Source organism: Canis lupus, chromosome 10, assembly GCF_003254725.2.
Source record: "Canis lupus dingo isolate Sandy chromosome 10, ASM325472v2, whole genome shotgun sequence".
Lineage (NCBI taxonomy): Eukaryota > Metazoa > Chordata > Mammalia > Carnivora > Canidae > Canis > Canis lupus.
Window position 1 is genome coordinate 20,992,538 of NC_064252.1, and position 22,198 is coordinate 21,014,735.

The 22,198-nt window shown below is 44.6% G+C and overlaps 1 protein-coding gene and 1 long non-coding RNA gene across 2 annotated transcripts in view; both read right to left on the reverse strand.

Moving 5' to 3' along the window:
* ATXN10 (ataxin 10) overlaps window positions 1–22,198 on the reverse strand; it is a 163,259-nt gene that overhangs the window by 6,931 nt on the left and 134,130 nt on the right. The window contains exon 10 of the mRNA XM_025456515.3: window positions 19,229–19,292. Within this exon, the coding sequence (XP_025312300.1) occupies window positions 19,229–19,292 (64 nt within the window). The remainder of the gene's footprint in view (window positions 1–19,228; window positions 19,293–22,198) is intronic.
* On the reverse strand, window positions 1,634–19,220 carry LOC118350069 (uncharacterized). The gene is made up of 2 exons (XR_004803216.2): window positions 3,884–19,220; window positions 1,634–3,593 (listed from the first exon to the last, which is right to left on the reverse strand). It is a non-coding gene; the product is annotated as an uncharacterized LOC118350069 (long non-coding RNA).

Here is a 22,198-nt window from a genome sequence, read left to right on the forward strand (position 1 = left end):
GTTCCCCGGGGTGGGGGGGCGGGTATTCTGTGAGTCCTAACCAACCTCAGCCCTACTCTCCCAAGTATTCACTTTCTGAAGGAAAACATGGCACTTTCCAAACTGTTGCTCAGGGGCGCCCAGGGGGCCCCTACACCTTCCGCTGCTGGACGAGGAACCTGTGCCAACCACAGAGGACTTCTGAGTAGAGGTGGTGAAGGAGAAGCACTGGGAGGGTAAGGAGGTGCCGAACTGCGGATGGAAGAGGGATGGCAGCTTGGCTGTGACAACGGGCAGGGAGGCGGTCGGGCAAGAGGTCCTTGTGGAGGGACAGTCTTGGAGAACACAGCCACCGTTCCTGCCCGGGCAGCACGTGCTTCTCCGACACAGGCCAACGCCACCTCCAAATGCCGAGATATTTCACCTCACTTCCACCTTCAGCACCATCATTATCTTTTGCTCTTACCTCTCATTATGTCACTCAGCTAACCCCATATGCTTCTCCATCAGAAAATCAAAGCAGAAGTCCTCGTGCGGATCCTATCTGGGGTCTCCCTGCCTGATGCTGGAAACCAGAGTGCCCAATAACCACCAGAAACCACCCAACTGGCTTCCTCTTTCTTCTCCAAATTATTGGTCTATCTGGTTTCTATTTCCCTCCACACTTTTGTATTTTACTATGAAGGAACACCTGTGGTTCGAGGGTCTCAACGTTGTGCCGGTATGTGCTGCTCTAGGTTGTGCAATGTGTTAGGTCTTAAAAGCACTTACTCATAGATGTATGCGTCCTCTCTTATTTGCCAATCACTGGCTAATTGTGAATCCTGAAAGTGGTCAAAACACCAATGCTAACAGAAGAGGGTGGGGGTGTAGATTATAGGCCACAATCTAAAGAACATGAAATAATACTTGGGTTTAGTATGTGCCCCAAGGAGCAGCAGTTTGTCTTCACGGAGGGTAAAGTCATCCCAGAAACACCACCTCTGACAGCAGAGGCTGTCCACTGGCCTCCATAATTCCTAGGGAATTAATGTATCAAAGGAAGTACCACAAGGCCCAGTAAAACAACCTACCCAATTCTGACAGAACTGCATCCATGCAAATGTCAACCAAAGACATTTCATCTTGAGCATAACCCAAACTGGCGTTCTCTTAGCGATTCTGAAATAAAGGGCACATTATTTGTCCTTGGTACGCACGATTTACTTTCTTTCTTCTTTTTTTTTTTTTTTTACGATTTACTTTCTTAAGTGGAGCTCTCATGGGGGAGATCTGATGCTGACCACCTCATGGGCCTCCTCCCCTTGCCCATGCCCGGAATGTGTCTCCACCTCCCACGGCCCTGTGTCCTTAGCACTGGCACACATGCATCCACGGCCTGGGCCCTGGCTGGGTTAGGGGCTCTTGGGCTTTTACAAATCCCAGATGTATAAAGCCCAAGCATCCAAGATGAGCAAAGTAGAGCATGTCACTGTCACCACAGCCAGCCAGCCCGTCCATCTGGCAGGGGAGTGGTGGGAAGATGATACCCTGCCCTAGGTCACCACATGCACTCCCCACTCCAAAAGCTTCTGTGGCCAAGCGAGGGCCGCGCGGCAGGTACCTCACATCCACAGGGTTTTGGTGGTAAAGGATCCTACGGCACTGAAACTAATTTTGTACATTACATATTCTGGAATCATTTTACTAGCCACTTGAAAGCACAGTGTGGTACAAAGAGTCAGAGTCTGGCATCCGTGTCACACAACAGGTTTCGGGATCAGAAACAACCAATACCACTTCTAACTCAAACCACATGAAAGGGTTCTGGAGCCATGAAGTAGTTCCATTTGTATATGGGGCAGCACTCCAATGTCACTTCTGAGACGCCAGACGAGCCCCTATGTGTCCTGGGCTCGGCAGCGCCGGTGCATGGCTGGCATGTACCAGTCACTCAACCAATGGTGCAGGAATAACTCCTCCAGAGCCCGTCATGCTGGGTGTCCCTCTCCTCTGGGGTCCTCCCTTTCAGTGCCCCTTCTCAGGCTGCCGTCACGGGGTCAATCTGGCTCCTTCTACAGGCCGTGTGCACCTGCGTGCTGAGACTGCTGCCTTAGTCACCGTAGCTCCCGGCACACACGGAAGTAGATGGGTTTTGGGTATTTGCTGGATGAATGCGCCTTGGTGCCTGCATGCTCTCCTTGGACGGCACTTGGACTGCACATGAGAGGGGACTGAGTACATGCAAGCAGGTGCCCAGCACTATGCAAAAAGTCAGGCTTCGTGCTACAGGGGTGAGTTCGCCAGGCGGAGGCATTCTGGTTACTTCTAAATAAACAATACCACCCTGGGGCCGCAATTCACACCCGGGGCCAATGGCTGGCACTGAGCTGGCTGGGCCTCTCTTAGGAGACCACGGCAGGAGAGGGTGTGGTGCCCTGAGATTGCTGGGCCCTGAGGACCAAGCCAGTGGGAGCACGGCAGGCACCCTGGACGCTCAAGGTCCCATCTGCCAGGTCAGGAGGATGTTTGTAAAGCACTCTGTTCTGATAAAGGACTCGTCGGGTAACAGGCCACCTCACATGAACTTCTCTTCAGGGACTATGTGACCGCAGAGGCTGCCTTCAACCTAAATAAGGCTTTGCCAGAGGAATGAATCTCTCCACATCTCTCACATAAAGCAAGAGTGTCAGTTTATCTGCATAAAATAGTAATAGTGATAATAATAAGCTAATGGCAGCAGCCACCCACTCCCAGGACACGTCAGGGACTGTTCTAGGCACTCAGAAAGTATTTGATCCACACAAACATGCTATCCAGTAGGTGTGGACTATCATCCCTATTTTACTGATAAGAACACAAGACCTGGGAGGCTCAGGCTGGGCCAAGGTCGTGAATCGGAAGCGGCAGAGGCAGGGTTGGATGCAGGCTCCAGCATCCACCCTCGGAACGACGGTGCCACATGCTGCCAGGCATCCAGCTGTGGGCGCGGAGGGTGAGGAGAGACCTTGGCGGGAGGAGCAGGTGGATCTTCCTCCTGTCCAGTCTGATTGCTGGCCTCTAAGCTTTGCCCACACCATCAGTTAAAGGAACACTAGGTTCTAGGACACTTGAAATAAGGTCTCTGTCTCTTCAAAGAAATCCCGAAGGATATGATAAGCCTGTAGATACTAGAATGACTACCTCTGCAAAAATACTTCTGGAAGTAGCCGAGAGGTCAAAGTGAAATTCATATCTGGAGTAGAAAAAGTAAGCAGTCTCGTCTAATTGGCAGAAGACTAGCACTGGCCTAGCACTAATGATGTCCTACGTTACCGAGGCACAGCTCAGGGTCAGAGATACTTCTAAGCTACCAAGGCTCAAATGAAGAACAAACTGTGGGCATTCTGGCAGACTTCAGATGAGACACGGCAGGTACCAAAGGGTCAACGAGGTTTCTCCTACGTACGCTGGGTGCTGAGCATCAGCTGTCACTGTCCCTGGACCAGATGTCACTAGTCACCTGGGGACGGTCTGCCCCATGGGTCACCCAGAGCCGTGCTGGCTTGCCTCTCCATCTCTCCCTCTGCTCCTTGCCAAGTCCCAGAAAGTCAGCCATCAAGAGTGGGTGGGCCCGCAGATGCTGGGTCATCCTGCTGCAAAGCAAGTACAGGTGGGTGTGGAGGTTCCCATTCTGAGCTGTCGGTTTCCATTTCTATCACAGTAACTGGTGAGCAGACCTGAACGCTCGCTTATCCTTGTTACGGGGTGGGGTGGGGTGGGGGGGTGGGGGGGACGGGGAGGAACTGCTGTATCCATTCCAAAGTGAAGACATCCTTCAGCAGAACTCAGAATGTGCAAGTCAAGTCAAGCGGGCACCTCTGTGGCTGGAGTGGGGTGTGCGGGAGAGCAGAGTGAAATGAGGCAGGGGTAGGTGTATGCTTACCTTCTAGGGATTCAGGAGACGGTAAGGAGTTTGTATTTTACGCCAGTGCAATTAGAAGCTGTAGCAGGAGTGAAGCAGAAAAATCAAGACAGGGGATCCCTGGGTGGCGCAGCGGTTTGGCGCCTGCCTTTGGCCCAGGGCGCGATCCTGGAGACCCAGGATCGAATCCCACATCAGGCTCCCAGTGCATGAAGCCTGCTTCTCCCTCTGCCTATGTCTCTGCCTATGTCTCTGCCTCTCTCTCTCTCTCTCTCTGTATGACTATCATAAATAAAAAAAAAAAAAAAAGAAAAAGAAAAAAGAAAAATCAAGACAACTCTCTTGGGTAGCTGTGTGGAGCGTGATTTGGAGAGAGGGAAGTGCGGGAAGCAGAGGGCATGAGGAGTGGCCAGGGATGACTGTAAAAGAGGTAACTCAGATGCTACTTGCCTGTAGGGAGCTCAAAATCAAGCACAGGAGGCAAAGCCAGCAAGGGCGTGCTGCAAGTCCCTGGGGTTAGAGAGGACAAGCTAGGCCAGGGCTCTTTCCTGGGAAGCCGAGTGCCTGTCCTCAAGGCACCCCCAGCAGACCGCAGGCTCCCGAGGGCACGGAGGGCGTCTGCTCCCTGGCCAGCACTGTATCCCCAGGGGCAGGAACCACCTGCACCGTGTACCCCAGCAGAGAGCAGGAAACACATGCAGAATGCACGGATGGAGGTGAGGACAAAGACACCAGTGACCTAGGTCCAAGAACATGGGAAAAGGATGAAGTACGAAAGGCTATGTGACATTTGAAATTGGCTCTACTCACTCAAGATGGTAACATCCTAGTAATTAAGACGGTATCAGGCAGGGACAGTGGAGACCAAACTAGGAACGCAGAACAGAGAGCCAGAAAGAGAAGCATGCCCACGGGACAGGGGCTTGTGCCAACGTGTCCCTGCAAAGCCAGGGGTAGAAGCAAGGGCTTCTCAGTAGTGGGGCAACTGTGAAAAACCCGAACCCCTACTGTACACCCTAGAAGAATTAGCTTCCAGTGGACTTCACATCTGTCAGAAAGGCAAAACCTGAGAGCTGCCAGTGAACACCCAGAAGAATGCTCTTCCAGCCTCGGGATCTCAGTAAGACACAAAAACCACTAACCACAGAGGGGAGAAACTCCCTCCCCAAGCCCCCCAGAAGTCAGCTCTAGAAACTGGTGCTAGGTGAGAGGGAGCCCACAGGACCCCCCAGGGACTCGGCTGCAAGGGTGGGAACATATGCTGATATGCCCTCACACGTTGTACGTTTTACTACATGTACACTAACATCTCAATAATAAATATACCATAAGAAAAAAAAAAAAGAAAATAAGCCATGGATGGATTGGAGGGACTATTTCAATGCACATAAATGAACAAACAATTCACACCCTGAATACAGGAAACATTTCCAGGAGTCAATTTTAGAAAAAGAAAGAAAATGTAAATGTAGACCAAAAAAAAAAAAATTTGACAGCATTTTTGTGACACAGGAAGTCCCAATGGTCAGTAAGCATAACAATGTGCTTCTGACTAATTAGATTCAAATGGCATCACGGCAACATGTTATATTCATCAGAACAGCAAATGTTTTAAGGTCGGTATCAAGTGCCAGGGTGAATGTAGGACAGGGGTATAAACTGGTACGGCCGATTCTGGGAAGTTCGGTGTCATGGAGAACATCGTTGAAGACACACAAGCCACAAGACAGAAATTCCACACCTAGGAAAGAGCTCAATGCTCATGCGCCAGGATACCTGCTCTGTACAGAAACGTTCACAGCGCTGTTAACTATTAACTGTAACAGCCCAGCCTCAAAGTGGAAATACCTAAACGTTCACCAACAGTCCAACAAAGAAGTATAAATGCTGGGTGTTCCTGCGATGGGACACTACCAACTACATGCAATGATTTGGAGGACAATTTTTGAATGACAGATGATAAAACCATGCAAGCCATGATTCCATTTACACAGATTCAGACATAGCCAAGCAAAGCACACTGCAGGAAGGCAGGTGCGGGAGCCTCCGGAGAAGGGCGGGACGGGACGTGCTGTGGGCTCAGTGGAGCCGGGTGCCCCTGGGTGTTGGTTACTTGTACGACTGCTCTACAATGTTTTATAAGCAGTACATACATCCCCTCCTACTTTCCAGTGTGCGCATTCTATTTCTAGATAGGAACAGTCTCAAGAACTTAGGATGACAGCTGAACTGCGACTAATGTGTCCCCCAAAAGCAGTTCATGTGCTCCGCCAGTTAGCCTGTGCTAAGAAACACTGCCTGACACCCTAAACTTCCGAATTCTGGGGGACCCGCCGTCTTAGCGATTGACAGCTGTTGTGTGGTGTGTGCAGTAGGCTCCCAGCCGCTGTGTGTCAGCAGCCAGGCAGAAGGACGAGGTTGGGCACCTTTGCCACCATTTTCTTCTTGAAATCTGTTAGGATTTCCTGGTGCTTCCTAATTACACGCAGAAGAAATGCCTGAATACGATCGGTGCTAGTTTCTAAAAGTGCTTTAGGAAAGAAAGAGAAGTAGTTTTGATTTCAACATAATCTGGTTTCTTTCAAAAACGGGGAAAATGTGTTGACTTTTTATAGGCTGTTCCCATCCTTAACCAGAAAGTGTCAATCTTTATCTGTGTTTGACAAAGTCATCATTCTCTGAGCTTCTTTAAGAACGTAAAAAGGCCACGAGCCAAACATGAAGACAAGAACCTCTTGTCTGAGCAAGGCACATTCACGGTCATGTGAAAAATCTCCAGAGCAGGGCTGGGTCCTTGCTGTCACACTGCAACCCACCTCCTATTTTCACTTTTGCCTGGTTTCTGTCCCCCATGAGGCGCTTTCCCAGCACGGGGTCTGTTTGCAGTGGTACTGAGCTAATCCTGAAGAAAAGGCTTGTCCACTCCTCAAACAGCCTCTCCTGGCAGCTCGCAGACACCACCTGCCCCTGCTGGGCTGGAAGCAGGTGGATCTCTTGGGGTGGCCAAGGCTCACAACTCACTGCGCCAACGCCTGCTGTGCTGGGGCCCAAAGCAGTGTGCCTCTGCCCCAGAGAGGATGTGCACGCAGGTGGACAGTAAGAAGGGGAAGGCGATATCTGAGAGTCAGCTTTATTTTTATATTTTCCGGCTCTGCCAGTACCCAAGTGAAGGGGTGATGTAGTCCACAAAACCAAGGAGTAAGAGAGCCAGAGAGCTGGAGGCTTCCCTTCCCGTCACTAGCATGTCTCACTCCTGTAAGGCAGGTGACTCCAGGCAGGAAGCAGGCCCTGGGGCTCCCCCAGGTGCCTCAGAAGGCAGGTGGTTTGCAGGAAGATGCAAGCAAGCTCAGGACGCACGATCCTGGGTGCAGCTGTCCTCCATCCTACCTACTGGAGCTGCCTTGCAAAGGGCATCTGCGCAGACTTTTCCCGTCCAGCCTCTGAGCAGGGGCTCAGCACATGGTTTCCCTCATGGGGTCGAGAGGACTTACAGACTGGCCACTCACTGAGATCGTTCCTTCAGAGACTCAGAGACTCACCCACCAGGGTTTGTTTGGCTTTTGTTTTCTAAATCTGATGGTTCTAGAAAAATAAGTGGCACTGAAAACACGACACTTGCTGCAAAGAATGATGCTCTCAAAACAAGAGACAGGGGGTTAGTGTTTAAAGGTGCTAAATTGGCAGTGGTGCACCACTGTTTTGACCAGACACTTCTCTGTCACTGCTAAATCTGACCGAGGTCATTTTACACAATAATACTGACATTAGTCGGGTCACCTGGTTTCTCTGTGCTAAACTTCGGCAACCCAATCTCTCAAGTGTTTTACAAAATACACAGTCTGTGTAGCAATGGTATTTAAGTACAGTAACTAAAAAAAAAATCATTCATTAACATCCTAAACACACCCAAAAGTCATTGCTCTTTTTAATAAAGGAAGGGAATGAAGAAAGAAAAACTGGCAAATAATTAACTTTGTAAGAAAACATATACAGCTTAACACTACTACTACTACTACTGTTACTACTGTTTCTTAAGTACAGACCATGTGCCAAGAACCCTTCAAGCCCCCTTATGTGCCAGTGGTCAGTGGGTTCTAAATTCAGCAGCTCTTCCGAAGGCGGAACCTCATCCTCAGGGACCGCTGCACCTACCAATTGCCCCAGGGCTCGATGTCACGTGCCATCTGCCAGTGACACCTCTTGGTAATGCCATTTGGGGACAGAGAGGAGGGAGATTACCAAGCACAAAAGGATCTCCACGGGGGAGCACCTTGCTGGCTCAGTGGATAGAGCGTGAGACTCTTAATCCTGGGTCAAAAATCTTAGTCCTACACTGGGCACAGAGATTATAATCAATCTATCAATGGACCTTGTGGTAACTGGTAAACTTTGCTGAGTACCCTTTTGAAAATGTGCCAACTGTTCTGAGCAGACAGGCTCTCTGGAATCAGAATGGAGCCTCACAAGAGGCTGAGTTTCAGACATTTCCCTGTGGTCTAATCTAATCTAGACGGTAGATACAAACATTCTGAAATAGAGTCAGGAATTATAAAAGCTCTATTACATCCTGTAGAGACACTGGGGACGTGTGCAGAACGACCACAGTGCAAACAGTGTTAGAGAAAGTGATTTTGAAAAACAAATCTCTTGTCTATCCAGATAATGGAATATTATTCAGCACTGAAAAAGAAACAAACTGTCAAGCCACCAGAAGTCCCGGAAGAATGTGAAATGTGGAGCACTGAGGGAAAGCAGCCCATCTGAAAGGCCACATTGCATATAATTCTGACTTCTACAGGACATTCTGAAAGAGCTGATGACAATAAAAACATCAGTGTTTGTGGGGAGGGACGTACAGGTGGAGCCCAGAGGGTTTCCCAGGCAGCAAGAACACTGTGTATCACAATGGTGGATATACATCATGACGCATTTGTTCAAACTCACAGAATGCATGACTCCAGGAGCCAGCCCTGGAGTTTACTGCAGTAAACTCTGGGCTCTGGGTGACAGTGATGTGTCAGTAGACAGTCACCAACTGCAGTAAATGTCCCACCCTGCTGGGGAAATGCTGATGACAGAGGCGGCTGTGCAAGTGTGGGGGCCAAGAACATAGAGGAAATCTCTTTTCCATCCTCTTAATTTTGTTGAAACCTTAAAAGTGCTCTAAGAAAATGTTATCTTTAAAAAAAATCAGGAACAAAAGAATGACATAAAAATAAATTATTTCATGTAGTTTCAAAATTAAAAATGCTTTCTTAGGCTAGCAAACTTACAACGACGATGGAAGACTAGTAAGGAGAAATTAAGTGAGAATGACTAAATATGGATTCCCAGAGACATTCTTTCCCTAAAGTTACACTTGTTGGATGGCACTGTTAAATTAATCAGCTACAAGGTACAGGATCCTTCAGATTAAGAATTAATGGCCAGGGACACCTGGGTGGCTCAGCGGTTGAGCATCTCCTTTTGGCTCAGGGCATGATCCTGGGGTCCCTGGATCGAGTCCTGCATTGGGCTCCCTGCATGGAACCTGCTTTTCCCTCTGCCTCTCATGAATAAAATCTTAAAAAAAAAAATAATGGCAATATATTTGGATGAAGTTTGGTTTCTGATTTCAAATGAATTTTATGTGTTGACACTTAAAACTCTCAAAGCCAGGTGGCTGAGGTGATAGTCTAGGGAAGCCGCTGCCAGGGCCACTTTCATACCACTTTTGGTGTGATGGTGGCAACCCTGGCCTGGTCCCTGCTCAGGGTAAAGTGTGTGCAAGGACATGCACACTGCAGGAAGCATGGTCCACACTGGCACCTCATCACCGGGAAGGATGGAATCCCAGTTCCTAATTTAAGTGACAATAAACCCCAAGCAATGTTGCCCTCAGTACAAGTCAATAAGACAAAGCGGCCCCTGATGTATTCTGGCCTCCGAGACAGGCAAATAGCTGAGCAAACCAGGCTCAGCGAGACAGAACCCGAGGACAGGTATGTGTGTGGTTGGGAGGTGTGCCCATTGGCGTGTCTTCACCTCTGAGTGCACTTAGGGGGAACCACTGTGCTGTGCCTCCGCCTGCACAATGCAGAATCTGTGTGCGACGATACTTGCCATTGCTAGCCTCTGATTTCAGAAAGCACATAACGAAAAGCTCTGAAGGCTAAGTAGATGTGATCTGAAGGAGTACAACTTGAAGTGTTTGAGTCTCATTTTAAAAGTCTATTTGCCAAAACACCTGAATGACGAAATGGGCCCACTTTTGTGAAAGCCTCATTCATAATAGTACAGGGACTCCTCCAGCCATCAGCTCCAGGCCCCGGGAACCGGTTGCTAGGATACTATAAAAGCCACATAAACAGGACTTCTTCCCTCTTTCACTTTGAATGGCTCCATTTAGATGCATCTGTGTATGTGTGTGTGTGATGGGGGGGGGAGGGGGGTACTGGGTGGCAGTGAGGTCCACTCTTAGCAGCCTGGGAGCGGCACCAGCGCATTGTCCAATCCTCTCCCGTGCTCAGCTCGCTCCTAGGGCCCCAGGGAGGCCTCCTTTAACCTGCAGGCCTGTGTGTGCGCTTGTTTGCTTTGGTTGGGAGAAATATTTGGTTTGCACATCTTCAAATGCATTATGTGAAGGGTAAGAGAATCAATGGGAGGCTTTAAAAAATAAAATTAAATCACTAGGAAGTGAAACCAAAAGTTTACCTTTTTACACTAAAGCAGCATTAAGAGTTTTTCTAGTGTTTGTTAGTTCAACAACTGAACAAATAATCACTGAATGTTTATCAGTTATTTAATACTGGGGACTCAGAAATAAATAGAACATAGCCTCCAGAGGGAGGATAAGATTCCCTAGCAGTTCACTGCTTTGGACATTAGGGTGGGCAGCGTGAAGTATTACAGCAGAAAAGCATCATCCTGTGACTATAGCATAAGCACTTCTTCAGTGTGGAAATGCACAGATACCTTTCTAAAAATTTTTTGTTTACTTGAGAGTGCACAAGAGAGAGCATGAGTGTCAGCAGGGGCAGATGGAGAAGCAGGCTCCCCGCTGAGCAAGAAATGTGGGGCTTGACGTTCCTAAGAGCCTGGGTTCATGATCTAGCTGAAGGCAGATGCTTAACTGACTGAGCCACCCAGGCGTCCCTGTTATGTCTTGTTTAAGAAATCTTTGCCTACCTCAATCTAATAACCACACTCACCTACAATGCCTTCTGCCCTCTGGAACTCCTGTTTTACCTTTCACACTGAGGTCTGTGATTCATCTTGAGTTAATGTTTGTGAACAGCGTAAAGTGAATAGTTGGTTACTTTTTCCCTATCACGGATACTGAATCAGTCTAGTTCTGTTTATGGAAAAGACCATCCTGTTCTTGATGAGCTGCAGGTGGGAATCAGTTTTTGGATTCCCTACTCTATTCTGTGATATGTTTTTTTATTATCACAATTATTTAAGTCCAACCACTGATTCACATTGCAATCATGGATGAAAATTCACATCTCTCAGAGGAATTAACAGCTAGAATAGGGCATTTGTACGAGAACATTTATTTGTTGAAAAACTAGATGCTGGGCACTTTATGAACATCACGACCCTGTGAGGGTGGGGCCCATTTTATAAGTAAAGAAGCTAAAACCTGCACAGGGTAAATGAAGTGCTTACAAGGGAACAAGAAGAAGAACCTGTGTCCAGCCCCAGGGCAGCTGCTCCTGCCACCATGCCACACTTCTTTAACACGGGTCAATGGGGAAAACACTGTCTGCTTATTATTCCTGTAAACTGCTACATTTCTGTACACAAATAAAACTTAGAATTGAGGTGTTTCAATGCTAAAAAATAAAAAAAAATTAAAAAAAGGAAAAGTGAGAAAGGAGGGGAAGAAAGTGAAATAAAAGATCAGAAAAAAAAATCCTGTTTGGACTCTCATTCTGTGCTTGTCCCCTCCCCCTCCAATAAAAACAAAACAAAACAAAACAAAACAAAACAAAAACCCACATCAAGAACAACTGATGAAAATACAGATCAAAAAAGAAAGAAAGGAAAACATTTCAAATAAAGCTCAGCGGTTTCTATTTGGAAACAACACCACAAAATCCCACTTGCCGCAATGAACTGACAAATAAGATATTGACTCTGTGGCAGCAGAACTGGGATTTTCCGACGGCATCTGCTACCGTGTCATTACTGTGGGTGACCCACAAGTGAGTGAACAGCTGGGCCCTGGCTGGACTTGTGCCCCAGGAGCAGCAGCGGTGAGCGGAGGGCAGTCCTTCCTGGTTAAGCACCCCTTTGACATATCTTTTCCCTGAACCTGGATATCCCCCCTGGCCTCCAGAATCTATCTCCAAGAACTGGAGCCTTATTCCTAGGTACCCAGCCTGCAGAGTGGGGTTTACCCCTAGTTTGCTCTGATAGGAGGACAGCCAGCTTGAAGTTCCTAATCTGCAAGGTGGCCAAGAAAGTGGAAGTCTCTCTCACAGGTCCTAAGCACGGATCTCCCATGGGGAATGAGGCCTGTGTCCCATGGGTGTCACCACGCCCTCATCCACATCCCATGGAGGGTGGTTAAGTACGTGGGCATGACCAGCTGACCCAGACTGATCAGAGCACGGAAGGATTTTTATTAACTGATATTTCAGTTCACATCAGCGTTGATTCCTTGTCTAAGCACACCCAAAAGATGTAGTACTTTTTGATATAAAATACTGAAATCAAAGTTCAATAAAAACTTGGCTGGTGTTAATTAGAAGAAGGGGTGAAATCAAACAAGTCTGAAATGATACCACTGCTGAATCCAGCTTACTTAATTCACAAAAGAATTCTAGTATTTCTCTTGTGCTTCAAACTATCCCTATTCTCATCAATAAACCATGCTGCTATCTGTTCACTGTTTTACTCATTCATCTACCCATCCAAGGAGTATTTACTGGACGTTCACTATGAGCCAGACAGTGGCATATTATACTGAGGTGAAAAACAGAAAAAAAATGGTCCCTGACTTCATAGAACTTGGCCCAGAGGGTAACTGAGAAGTAAATGGACAAATATGTAATGACAGACTGTGATAAGCTGACAGAGAAGATTCTAGGAGGGGTGCCCTGACCACGCTGGGACCCAGAACTCTTGGCTGAAGAAGGCACAAAGGGAGCTGGGCACGTGGCACGAGGAGGACTGATGAGGGGAGGGCAGGTCAGGTGAGAGGTCAGTGCAGGTGACTACCTAAAGTGACAATTAGGTACATCTGAAAAGCAAAAAAGGAAAGCGTGTCTAGGGGATGCTACAGAAGGGAAGAACAGCTCTGGATAAAAATGAGAGGCAGGCAGAGGCAGGATCATACAGGGCCCTTCAGGATGTGCTGGAGAGTCTGGGTTACTTGAAGCACAATGTGCAGTCCTGGAGGTTCTGTAAATGGGGCACGTTTGTGAGAAATGATGTGGGGTCAGGGAGAGTCAAGAGGCAGAGAGGAAGGGTCCTGTTTTGGTTTTAAGAAATCGCACTGAATGGGGGATCCCTGGGTTGCTCAGTGGTTTGGCACCTGCCTTTGGCCCAGGGAGCGATCCTGGAGTCCCGGGATGGAGTCCCACGTCGGGCTCCTGGCATGGAGCCTGCTTCTCCCTCCTCCTGTGTCTCTGCCTCTCTCTCTCTATCATAAATGAATGAATGAATGAATGAATGAATGAATGAATACATCTTTAAAAAAAAAGGAAAAAAGAAATCGCACTGAATGGACTGAATGGATGGGGAAATCCTTTTCTCCCGAACACCCCATGAAAAGGAGGGAAATGGAGTTGGGAAGCCACTTTCCACTGGCCCAGGCCAGGGTGACTAGACCGTGCTTGGAGTGGTGGGAAGGAGATGGAGGGAAGTGGATGGACCTGGGAGGTGGTCCAGAGAGAGAATCAGTAAGACGGTGACTAACTTTCAAGGCAGGAGAATAAAAAGAAAGAGCATCACAAGTGGCTTCCAGATTTCTGACCTGAGAAACTGGATGGATGGAGATATTCCCCAATCACTGAAAAAGAGAGGGGATGGTTTTATGGGGACATTAACAGTTCAGCTTTGGACATGCTAGGTTTGGAATATCGGTAAACATACAAGCAAATGTTATGCAGGGTATTAGAAATATGTCTGAGACTCAGCAAACAGCTTTGTTTAGAGACTGAGTTTGGGGCGACACAGGTGAAGAAGTCTTTAAAGCCATGCCAATACCCAGAATACAACTCCATGTCACCAACCACAGTAACCAGACTGGCCTAAGCTACTGCCATATCTGGCCTGTATGATTTCAATTGCCCCCTTTAGGACTCCCATGGGTGGGATTCCTTAGGACAAGATGCAGAGTGAGATGAGCACTCCTGAGCTCTGTCTGCCAATGTCCATAAGTGCTCCAACATTTAAACGCTGTGTAGGACAGGAATGTAGGACAGGAAGCAACAAAGGAATCTAAGAAGGATCTAGAGAGACATGAAGAAAACCTACAGAAGGTACTATCATGAAAGTCAAGAAAACAGCAGTATTTTAAGGAGGAAGTGATTAATTCTTTTGAACGGAGTTTCAACACGATGAGAACAAAGTACACTGACTCTGGCAACATGGTGATGACTGGTGATAGTGCGCAAATGAAGCTTATGAGCCCATTCACTTATCTACATGCCTTTTCGAGGATCCACTGGGTTTTTAAAACAGACATAAACCCTCAAGCACAAAAAAAGTTTCAGACGCTAAAAGGCAAGCAGAAAAGAGGTAACAGACAGGGCCATGGCTTGTGGTTGTGTAAGGTGGTCTAGCAGCAAACCCAAGAAAGTTGACCCTAAGCTGACAATGACAGAAACCAACAATCTGCCCTGCATAATCTCCCAAAGCTCAGATGTTGATGCCCACAAGTACCTCTTTAATGGAAAGTAAAAGTGAAAATGAAAACAGAAGGCCTGATTGCAAGTTTAAAACGTAGGTGTACCCATGGATCCCCTTTCTCTACCTCAAGAGAAGACTGGAAGATTAATTCAATGATAAGGATAAAACAGAGATACTCTTGCATGGAGGATACCAGATACCATGCTAGAAACAGTGGAATGAAGTGAAGTGAAAGTATACACATTAAAATGTAGAGATCCTGAAGCTTTCCAATAAAAGGGTGGAATCAGGCATATATTTTCAAACTCAACCAGCTCCTTACCAATCGCCCCACGTTAAAGGACATTCTGAAAAGACTTAAGGCAGAAGGCAGATGATCCCAGCTGGATAAACTAAGACAGAGATATAAGAAGTAAAGGGCAGGGAAAGCAGATTTAAATGAACACTGACATTATCGGGTTTGAAAATAGAATTAAAGTGGGTAACAACAACAGCATGTAAGTTGTGGGCCACTAAATAGTCCTGGGGCGGTGGTAAAGGTTTGAGAAATATCAGACTTTCCTTAGTTAATGATGCATGTTGTAATTTTCCCAGGTAACTATTAACAGAATAGAAAAAAGAATAAAAACATTTGAACTAGAAAAAAAATAAAAATTGAATTACGCAAAATAAAAGAAAGCAAGAAAAAAAATAAGGAGAGGCTTCAATATAAATATATCAACAATTATATTAAATATAAATGGGCTAAATACAACAGCTAAAAGGCAGAGATTGTCAAACCAGATTAAAGAAAAAACCCAAGTACATGCTGTTTACAGGAAACAACTCTGATACAGAGAATCTGAAAACAAAAGGGTTGAAAATGTTATACCATTTGGTATATATCAATCAAAAGCAAGTTAGAGGAGCTATATTACTATCAGGTAACAAGTATTTTTAGAGATAATGAGATTCAATTTATAACAACAGGAACATTTCTCAGGGCCTGACAGCCAAGAAAGAAGCAATTATGTTAAAAAAAAAAAAAAAAAACAACAACCTATAAAGATACACTTTTGCCTAACAAGATTGCCTCAAAAGATACAAAGGAAAAATGTATGTAACTAATAGGGACATGACAAATCTATAATCACAGACTGATATTTTAAAACTCTCTGTAACTGATAAACCAAAGTAGAAAAAAAATCAGTAACAATACAAAAATTTCACTAATTTGACGTATGTGGATAAAATGCTGCTCCCCACTACTGGGGAACATTGCACTACTTTTGCAACATAGAATAGTTGCAAAAAAGGACCATACACTGGGTCATAAAGCAAGTCTCAATAAATTTCATGGGACAAAAAAGTATGCACTCTTTGATCATAACTAACATTTATGCTAGGAATCAATCTCCAAAAGAGAACTAAAAAATTTCTATTTGTTTAGAAATTAAGAAATGCATTTCTACATAATCCAGGGGTCTAAAAAGAAACTGTAACAGAAATTAGAAAACGCTTTAAACGTATGGTAACAAAAGTAACACATACCCAAATCTATGCAATGGAGCTATAAAAATACATAGAAAAGGATAAAAGTTTAAAATTAAGTGCCTTAAATAAATGAACAGATATACCACATTCATGGTTTGGAAGACAGTACTGTTTAGATGTCAATTCTCACCAAATTGATTTCAGTCAATGCAGTTTCAGTGAATAACTTAATATGTGTGGATTTAAATCGTTTTTATTGGTCAAATTGGTTTTTGTTGATTTCATGTGTGTATATACATGGATGTGCCCATAAATACATAAGCATGAATGTGTAGAATTTGACAAGCTGATTCTAAAACTTTTATGTGAAAATACAAATGACCAAAAATAGCTATAATGCTCTTTAAGAAAGAAGAGACAAGTTGGAAGGATTGACTCAACTAATATCAAGGCATGTCAGAAAGAGGCAGTACTTAAAGAATATGATATTGGTGTAAGGATAGACAAAGAGGTCAATGGAAAAGAAAACAGAGTCCAAATACAGACCCACATATATTTGGATATTTATGATAAAGACAGCACACTACAGCTAACAATGCATGTTCTTTTCAATAACTAGGCTGGGACAATTGTATGTCCATATAGAAAAATACTAAAATAGACCCCTAATTCACATCATACACAAAAACCAACTCTAAGTGAATTACAGACCTCAATACAGAAGGTAAAACTATCAAGTGTTCAGAATATAATATAGATTATCATCATGATCTCATGGTTGGAAAATACTTCTTTAACAAGATACACACCCAAAGAACTAACCATAAAGGAAGAGTGATAAATTTCACTAAAAGTTAAGAACTTCTGTTATTTAAAATACACTGGGGGGGGGGGGGAATAAAATAAAATACACTATAAAGAGAATGACAAGATAAGCCACAGGAGAAAGAAAACATTAGCAAACATGTAGTTGAATTAAGAACTTCTACTTAGAATATACAAAGATCTATTACAAATAAATTATGGAGAAAAAAAACAATGAAAAAGTGGGCAAAAGGTTTGATCAAGCACATTTTATGTATACACACACACACACACACACACACACACACAATCCAAATAGCAAAGAAACATGTTAGAAGATGCCCAGCCTTTTTAGTCATGAAGGCAACAATAAACATGATCTATAGTCTTATCTATAGTGGCATGAGGGGATAATGCAGGTGGTATACAAGAGTAAATCCTCATGTCATAATAGATTTATCAGAATCTGATATACATATCAAGAAACAGCAAAGCAGCAAAGCACATTCTTGAGATGTACAAAAGCAACTGCTAGAAGAACGAACTAGGAGTGAACTGAAAGGGTGGAGAGGGGAGCCAGAGACCTTATTATTCTCTCATTCAATACCTCTTGGCATTAAAAAAAAAAAGTATTATTTTGCTTAACAGAAAATATAAGAAAGGAAAAAAAAACTTAAGAATGGGTGGGGGAGAGTGAATGGGAGGTGAGGAGGCAAAGTCAGGGTAATGAGAGAATTCTATGGCAAACTTGCCTGTGAGCAAGAACAGAGGAACGCCATGGAAGGCACCCTGGTGCAGTTTTATTTTGTCCTTTTCGCTCTGGCTACTAGCAAGGCTGGGTTCTAACTTATGGCTCACATCTAAAGACTGCCTGGGCTCTAGTGCTTCTTCACTTCTGATCATTCAGACTAGTGATAAAAACCTTTGTTCACTAGGAGGTCGATTCAGGGAACATGAAACTGTGTGTGAATTTCTTTTTTTCATAATAAATCATCTTTTTCTTCAGGAAGCACACCAACTGCAACTGCACTTGAGCATTCTTGTACTGCTTTCTTTTTGGGGGGGCTAAAACAAATTTCAGAACTCTGTAAGGAACAGAGCCTGTGGTGCCTGATTATAATGCAGTGCAGTGAACCAACTCCGTTTTTCCTCAAAGACGAGTCTTCTGAGGCTGTCTTTTCCTGACTGAGCTTATAAACGGTTTGCTCTTTAAAATCAGAGATTTTCTTCTATTGCTAATCAGACAAATGACAGTATCTTTAGCAGAATAATGAGCACGTCTCCATCTACGTACTTTAAATACATGATTTTCATCAGCCTCTTTTCTCTTCTCGACAGAAGCCATAGTGGGGGTGTTCTGTAAATGCCCCCCTACCTCCCGTCTTCTCAGTGCTAAGCTGGGCTGCTCAACTGTCTTGCAGGGGGTTATATTCTCTGTCCCTCAAGGGGTTCTTATTCACCTCCCCCACCCCAAATATGGACAAGTGGCCCAAGGCATATGGTGGCCACAGTGAGGGAGGGGGCTGAGTCTGACTCTCTCTGGGGAAGTCTTAAACATATACAGAATATCTCTCAAACCAAAACAGGCTGACCCTGGTTTCTGATTCATCATTGTTCTCGATAAGTCTCCTACAGTGCCACTGAGGTCAGTGGCAGAGAAAAAGCAGGTTCCCTGTACACCTTCCAGCAAGGGTGGTCACCCAGGCAAGGGCAAGAACCGGAGCCCCCAGCTTCAGTAACGGAGGGTCAGAGGACAGAATCCGTCCAATATGGGTACTTGGTGCCATGGAAATGTTTCTCCCCATCCCTGGGGACTCAGTGTCGCTCATGCTTCTCTTGTCACTAAAACATTGCTAAAATGGTTTTTCCCAAAGGACTGGATACTTAAAAGACTCTCTAGAGCAAAACAAAAAACAAAACAAACCCTGAAATTCTTCACATTTCCTCCAAGGGACACACACAGTTTGCTAAGGCGACGTTGGCGCCCAGCCGCACACACTGGAACCATGGATGGGTGCTCTATCCCCAGAGTTTAAAGGCACTTTTGAGGAGAAGGTTATTTTAGAATGTCCCACTCGTTGTGAACACTCTAGCTCACTATACTGAAGACCACAAGAGCACCCTAACTTTGAGAGAGTGGCTTAGTTCTGAGGGACAAGCACACAAGAAAGCCAGCTGGCCGTATCCTCCATGAGCCCCAGCGAGCCCCCTGACTGTGAATGGATGGTCAAAACTCCCGAAGGATACAGGGATTGCTGTCATCGATGCTGCAGCTGTCTAGGATCAAGGGAATGCCATCCAGCTCGTTTACCTGCAGAGAAAGGAAAAGGCAAATTTATACACTGAAAAAAAAGCTTGGATCATAGTCAGAGATTATAGAGGATTTGTTTTTCTTTTTTATTCCGTATCATCACTATGATACAGCAGCACACTGTTGTATTTCAAGCCACCCCATCAGCTGCAGCAGAGTTCCAAACGTGACCTTCAACCTTGAGGCAGGCAGACACAGAGCGTAGGCATCAGTGACTGACCTGCCCTAATGGAGTCAGATGATAAGAGGTCAATTAACGGATGACCTCTCTCCTCCCCCTGCTCCAGTCCAATCTCCTGCACCTCTCACCCCCTCAACCCCCGACAACTCAGCCTGATACCCGTGTTCACCACTTCTCAGCCTTCCAGTGTGCTCAGTCTTCCTGATTCTGCTAAGTTACACTACGTACATACGTTACTTCTACTTTACACAGGCTGCGTGTGTTTATCGTATCATTCCTGCTTTTATGATCTGTCAGTGTTATATTGGTTTTACCTGTGATTTGGTAGGTTATTTTTTGGGAATGAAAACATTCAAAACATTTCTCCATGTTAATTAAGGGTAATTTTTTTTTCCTTCCTGCCCTTTTGGCTTAGGAGTCTTCAGAGGGACGCTCTACTTTTGGATATCAGGCGAAACTTCTTTCTGAAATGCCTACACCAACCCAGAAATATTTTATTTTATTTTTTTAAAGAATGTTACAGTTCTTTTTTTTTTTTTTTTTAAAGATTTTATTTATTTATTCTTGAGAGACACAGAGAGAAAGAAGCAGAGACACAGGTAGAGGGAGGAGCAGGCTCCATGCAGGGAGCCCGATGTGGGACTAGATCCCGGGTCTCTAGGATCACACCCTGGGCTGAAGGCAGGTGCTAAACCACTGAGCCACCCAGGTTGCCCCAGAAATATTTTAAAATAGACATATAAACAAAGCAGATATTTTATTTTTTTTCCCCATTCTTCCTCAAAAATGTTGGGGCAACTGGAAAGTCATATAAAATAGGATAATGTGGATCTCTTCCCAATACCATCCACCAAGATAAACTCCAAATGGATTTGAGTTTATTATAGTTTAGTAGTATTACTAAGTGCATAGTTCAACCTTGCAAACGGTCAGCACGCTGATACCACTTCTCATGCACTGGGATGGCAAAGTGGTGGGTGATGGGGAACTAGGCATCCTCACGCACTGAAGTGTGTGTTGGGTGGCACAGCGCCCGCGGAGGGGCTACACATGGTGAATGAAGCAGATGCGCACATGTTATCACTCTCTGACCCAGTTGTCCCAGTCCTAGGACATCACCTCAAACAGCATTGTCATACGAAGTTATGCTTCACAGGTTATTTACTGCAGCACACTTTATATTTTTATGTTTTACTGAGATTCAATTCACACATGATAACACTCAACCTTTTAAAAGTATACATTAAAGGGGATTTTAGTTTATTCACATAGTTGTACGACCATCACTGCTTCCTAATTTTAGAACATTTTTATTATCTCCAGAAATCCCCTCATTTCTTCCTCCATCCACCCTTTGGCAACCACTGATCTTTCTGTCTATGGATTTGCCTCTTGTGGACGTTTTGGATAGATGGGATCATTTGACATGTGGCCTCTTCTTTCAGCTAGCACAATGCTTTCAGGTCTACCCACGCTGAAGGATGTATTGGCACCTCATTCCTTTTTATGGCTAAATAATATTCCAGTGTTTGGACAGATCTTACTCATCCATGCATCTGCGGAGAGACAATGGAGGTGTTTCAATATTCTGGCCATTATGACAACGCTGCTGGGATCATCTGTGTACATGTTTCTGAGTCGATGTTTACATTCAATTCTCCCGGCTATATACCTAGAGGGAAAACTGCTTAGTCTTGGTAATTCTTCACTTAACAATTTGAGGAACTGCCAGAGTGTTTTTCAAAGTGCTATACTATTTTCTATTTCACCAGCAACCCATAAGCATTCCAATTGCTCCACATCCTTCTTGACACTTGTTTAACCATCCTGGTGGGTGTGAAGTGCTGTGTTATCGGTGTTTTGATCTGTATTTCTCTGATAACTAATGATGTTGCGTACAGCACAATGTATAACAACAAAGATCCTGGAACCAGCTCAAATGTTCACTCACACAGGCTGGCCAAATGAATTATGGCCCGATGCAGGAGATGCAACTGTGAAAGTGAGTGGGGAAGACCCAGTGCACCACTATGGAGGGATTGCCAGATTTAGCATTAAGTGAAAAAAAGCAAAGTGCAAAATGTGAACATTTTAGGTCACAAAGGAGGAGAAATACACAAATTTTCTTTTATTTCCCAAAAGACACAATGAAGGGTTAAATAAAAAGCTAATAATGGTTATTATCCACAAGGGATGAGGAGGGAATGAGGCATGAGAAACAGAAATGGAGGCGAGGCTTCTGTGAATGTACCTGCTTATACAATTCTGACTTTGGGATCCTGAATATATTTTATATAATTTCTGACAATTAAATTTAAAATGGATGTTAACTAGTCTTACAGTGTTATTTCACAATATATACAAATATTGTCATTATGTTGTATACCTGAACGTAATATATGTCGATGATGCCTCAATAAAAAAGTTAAACTCACAAACTTATAAAAAGAGAAAAGAGAAGTAGATTAATCTGATGACATGTAAAACAAAGAACACTATTTTACAGAACTAAAAGAGTATTTGACTTTACATCCCTGGTGAGATGTATCCTAAGTTCAGAGAACTGCACAGAAATCTTCAAACAGCATTCAGCTTAATTTATTCTGAACTGTTATTTATATATTTAGTTTAAAGCAAAGGGGTAATTAATGTTACTAGGAACTAAGATTTTCAGCATAAAAAAGAGGTATCAAATCCAGATGACAATTTTACACATATAAATTAG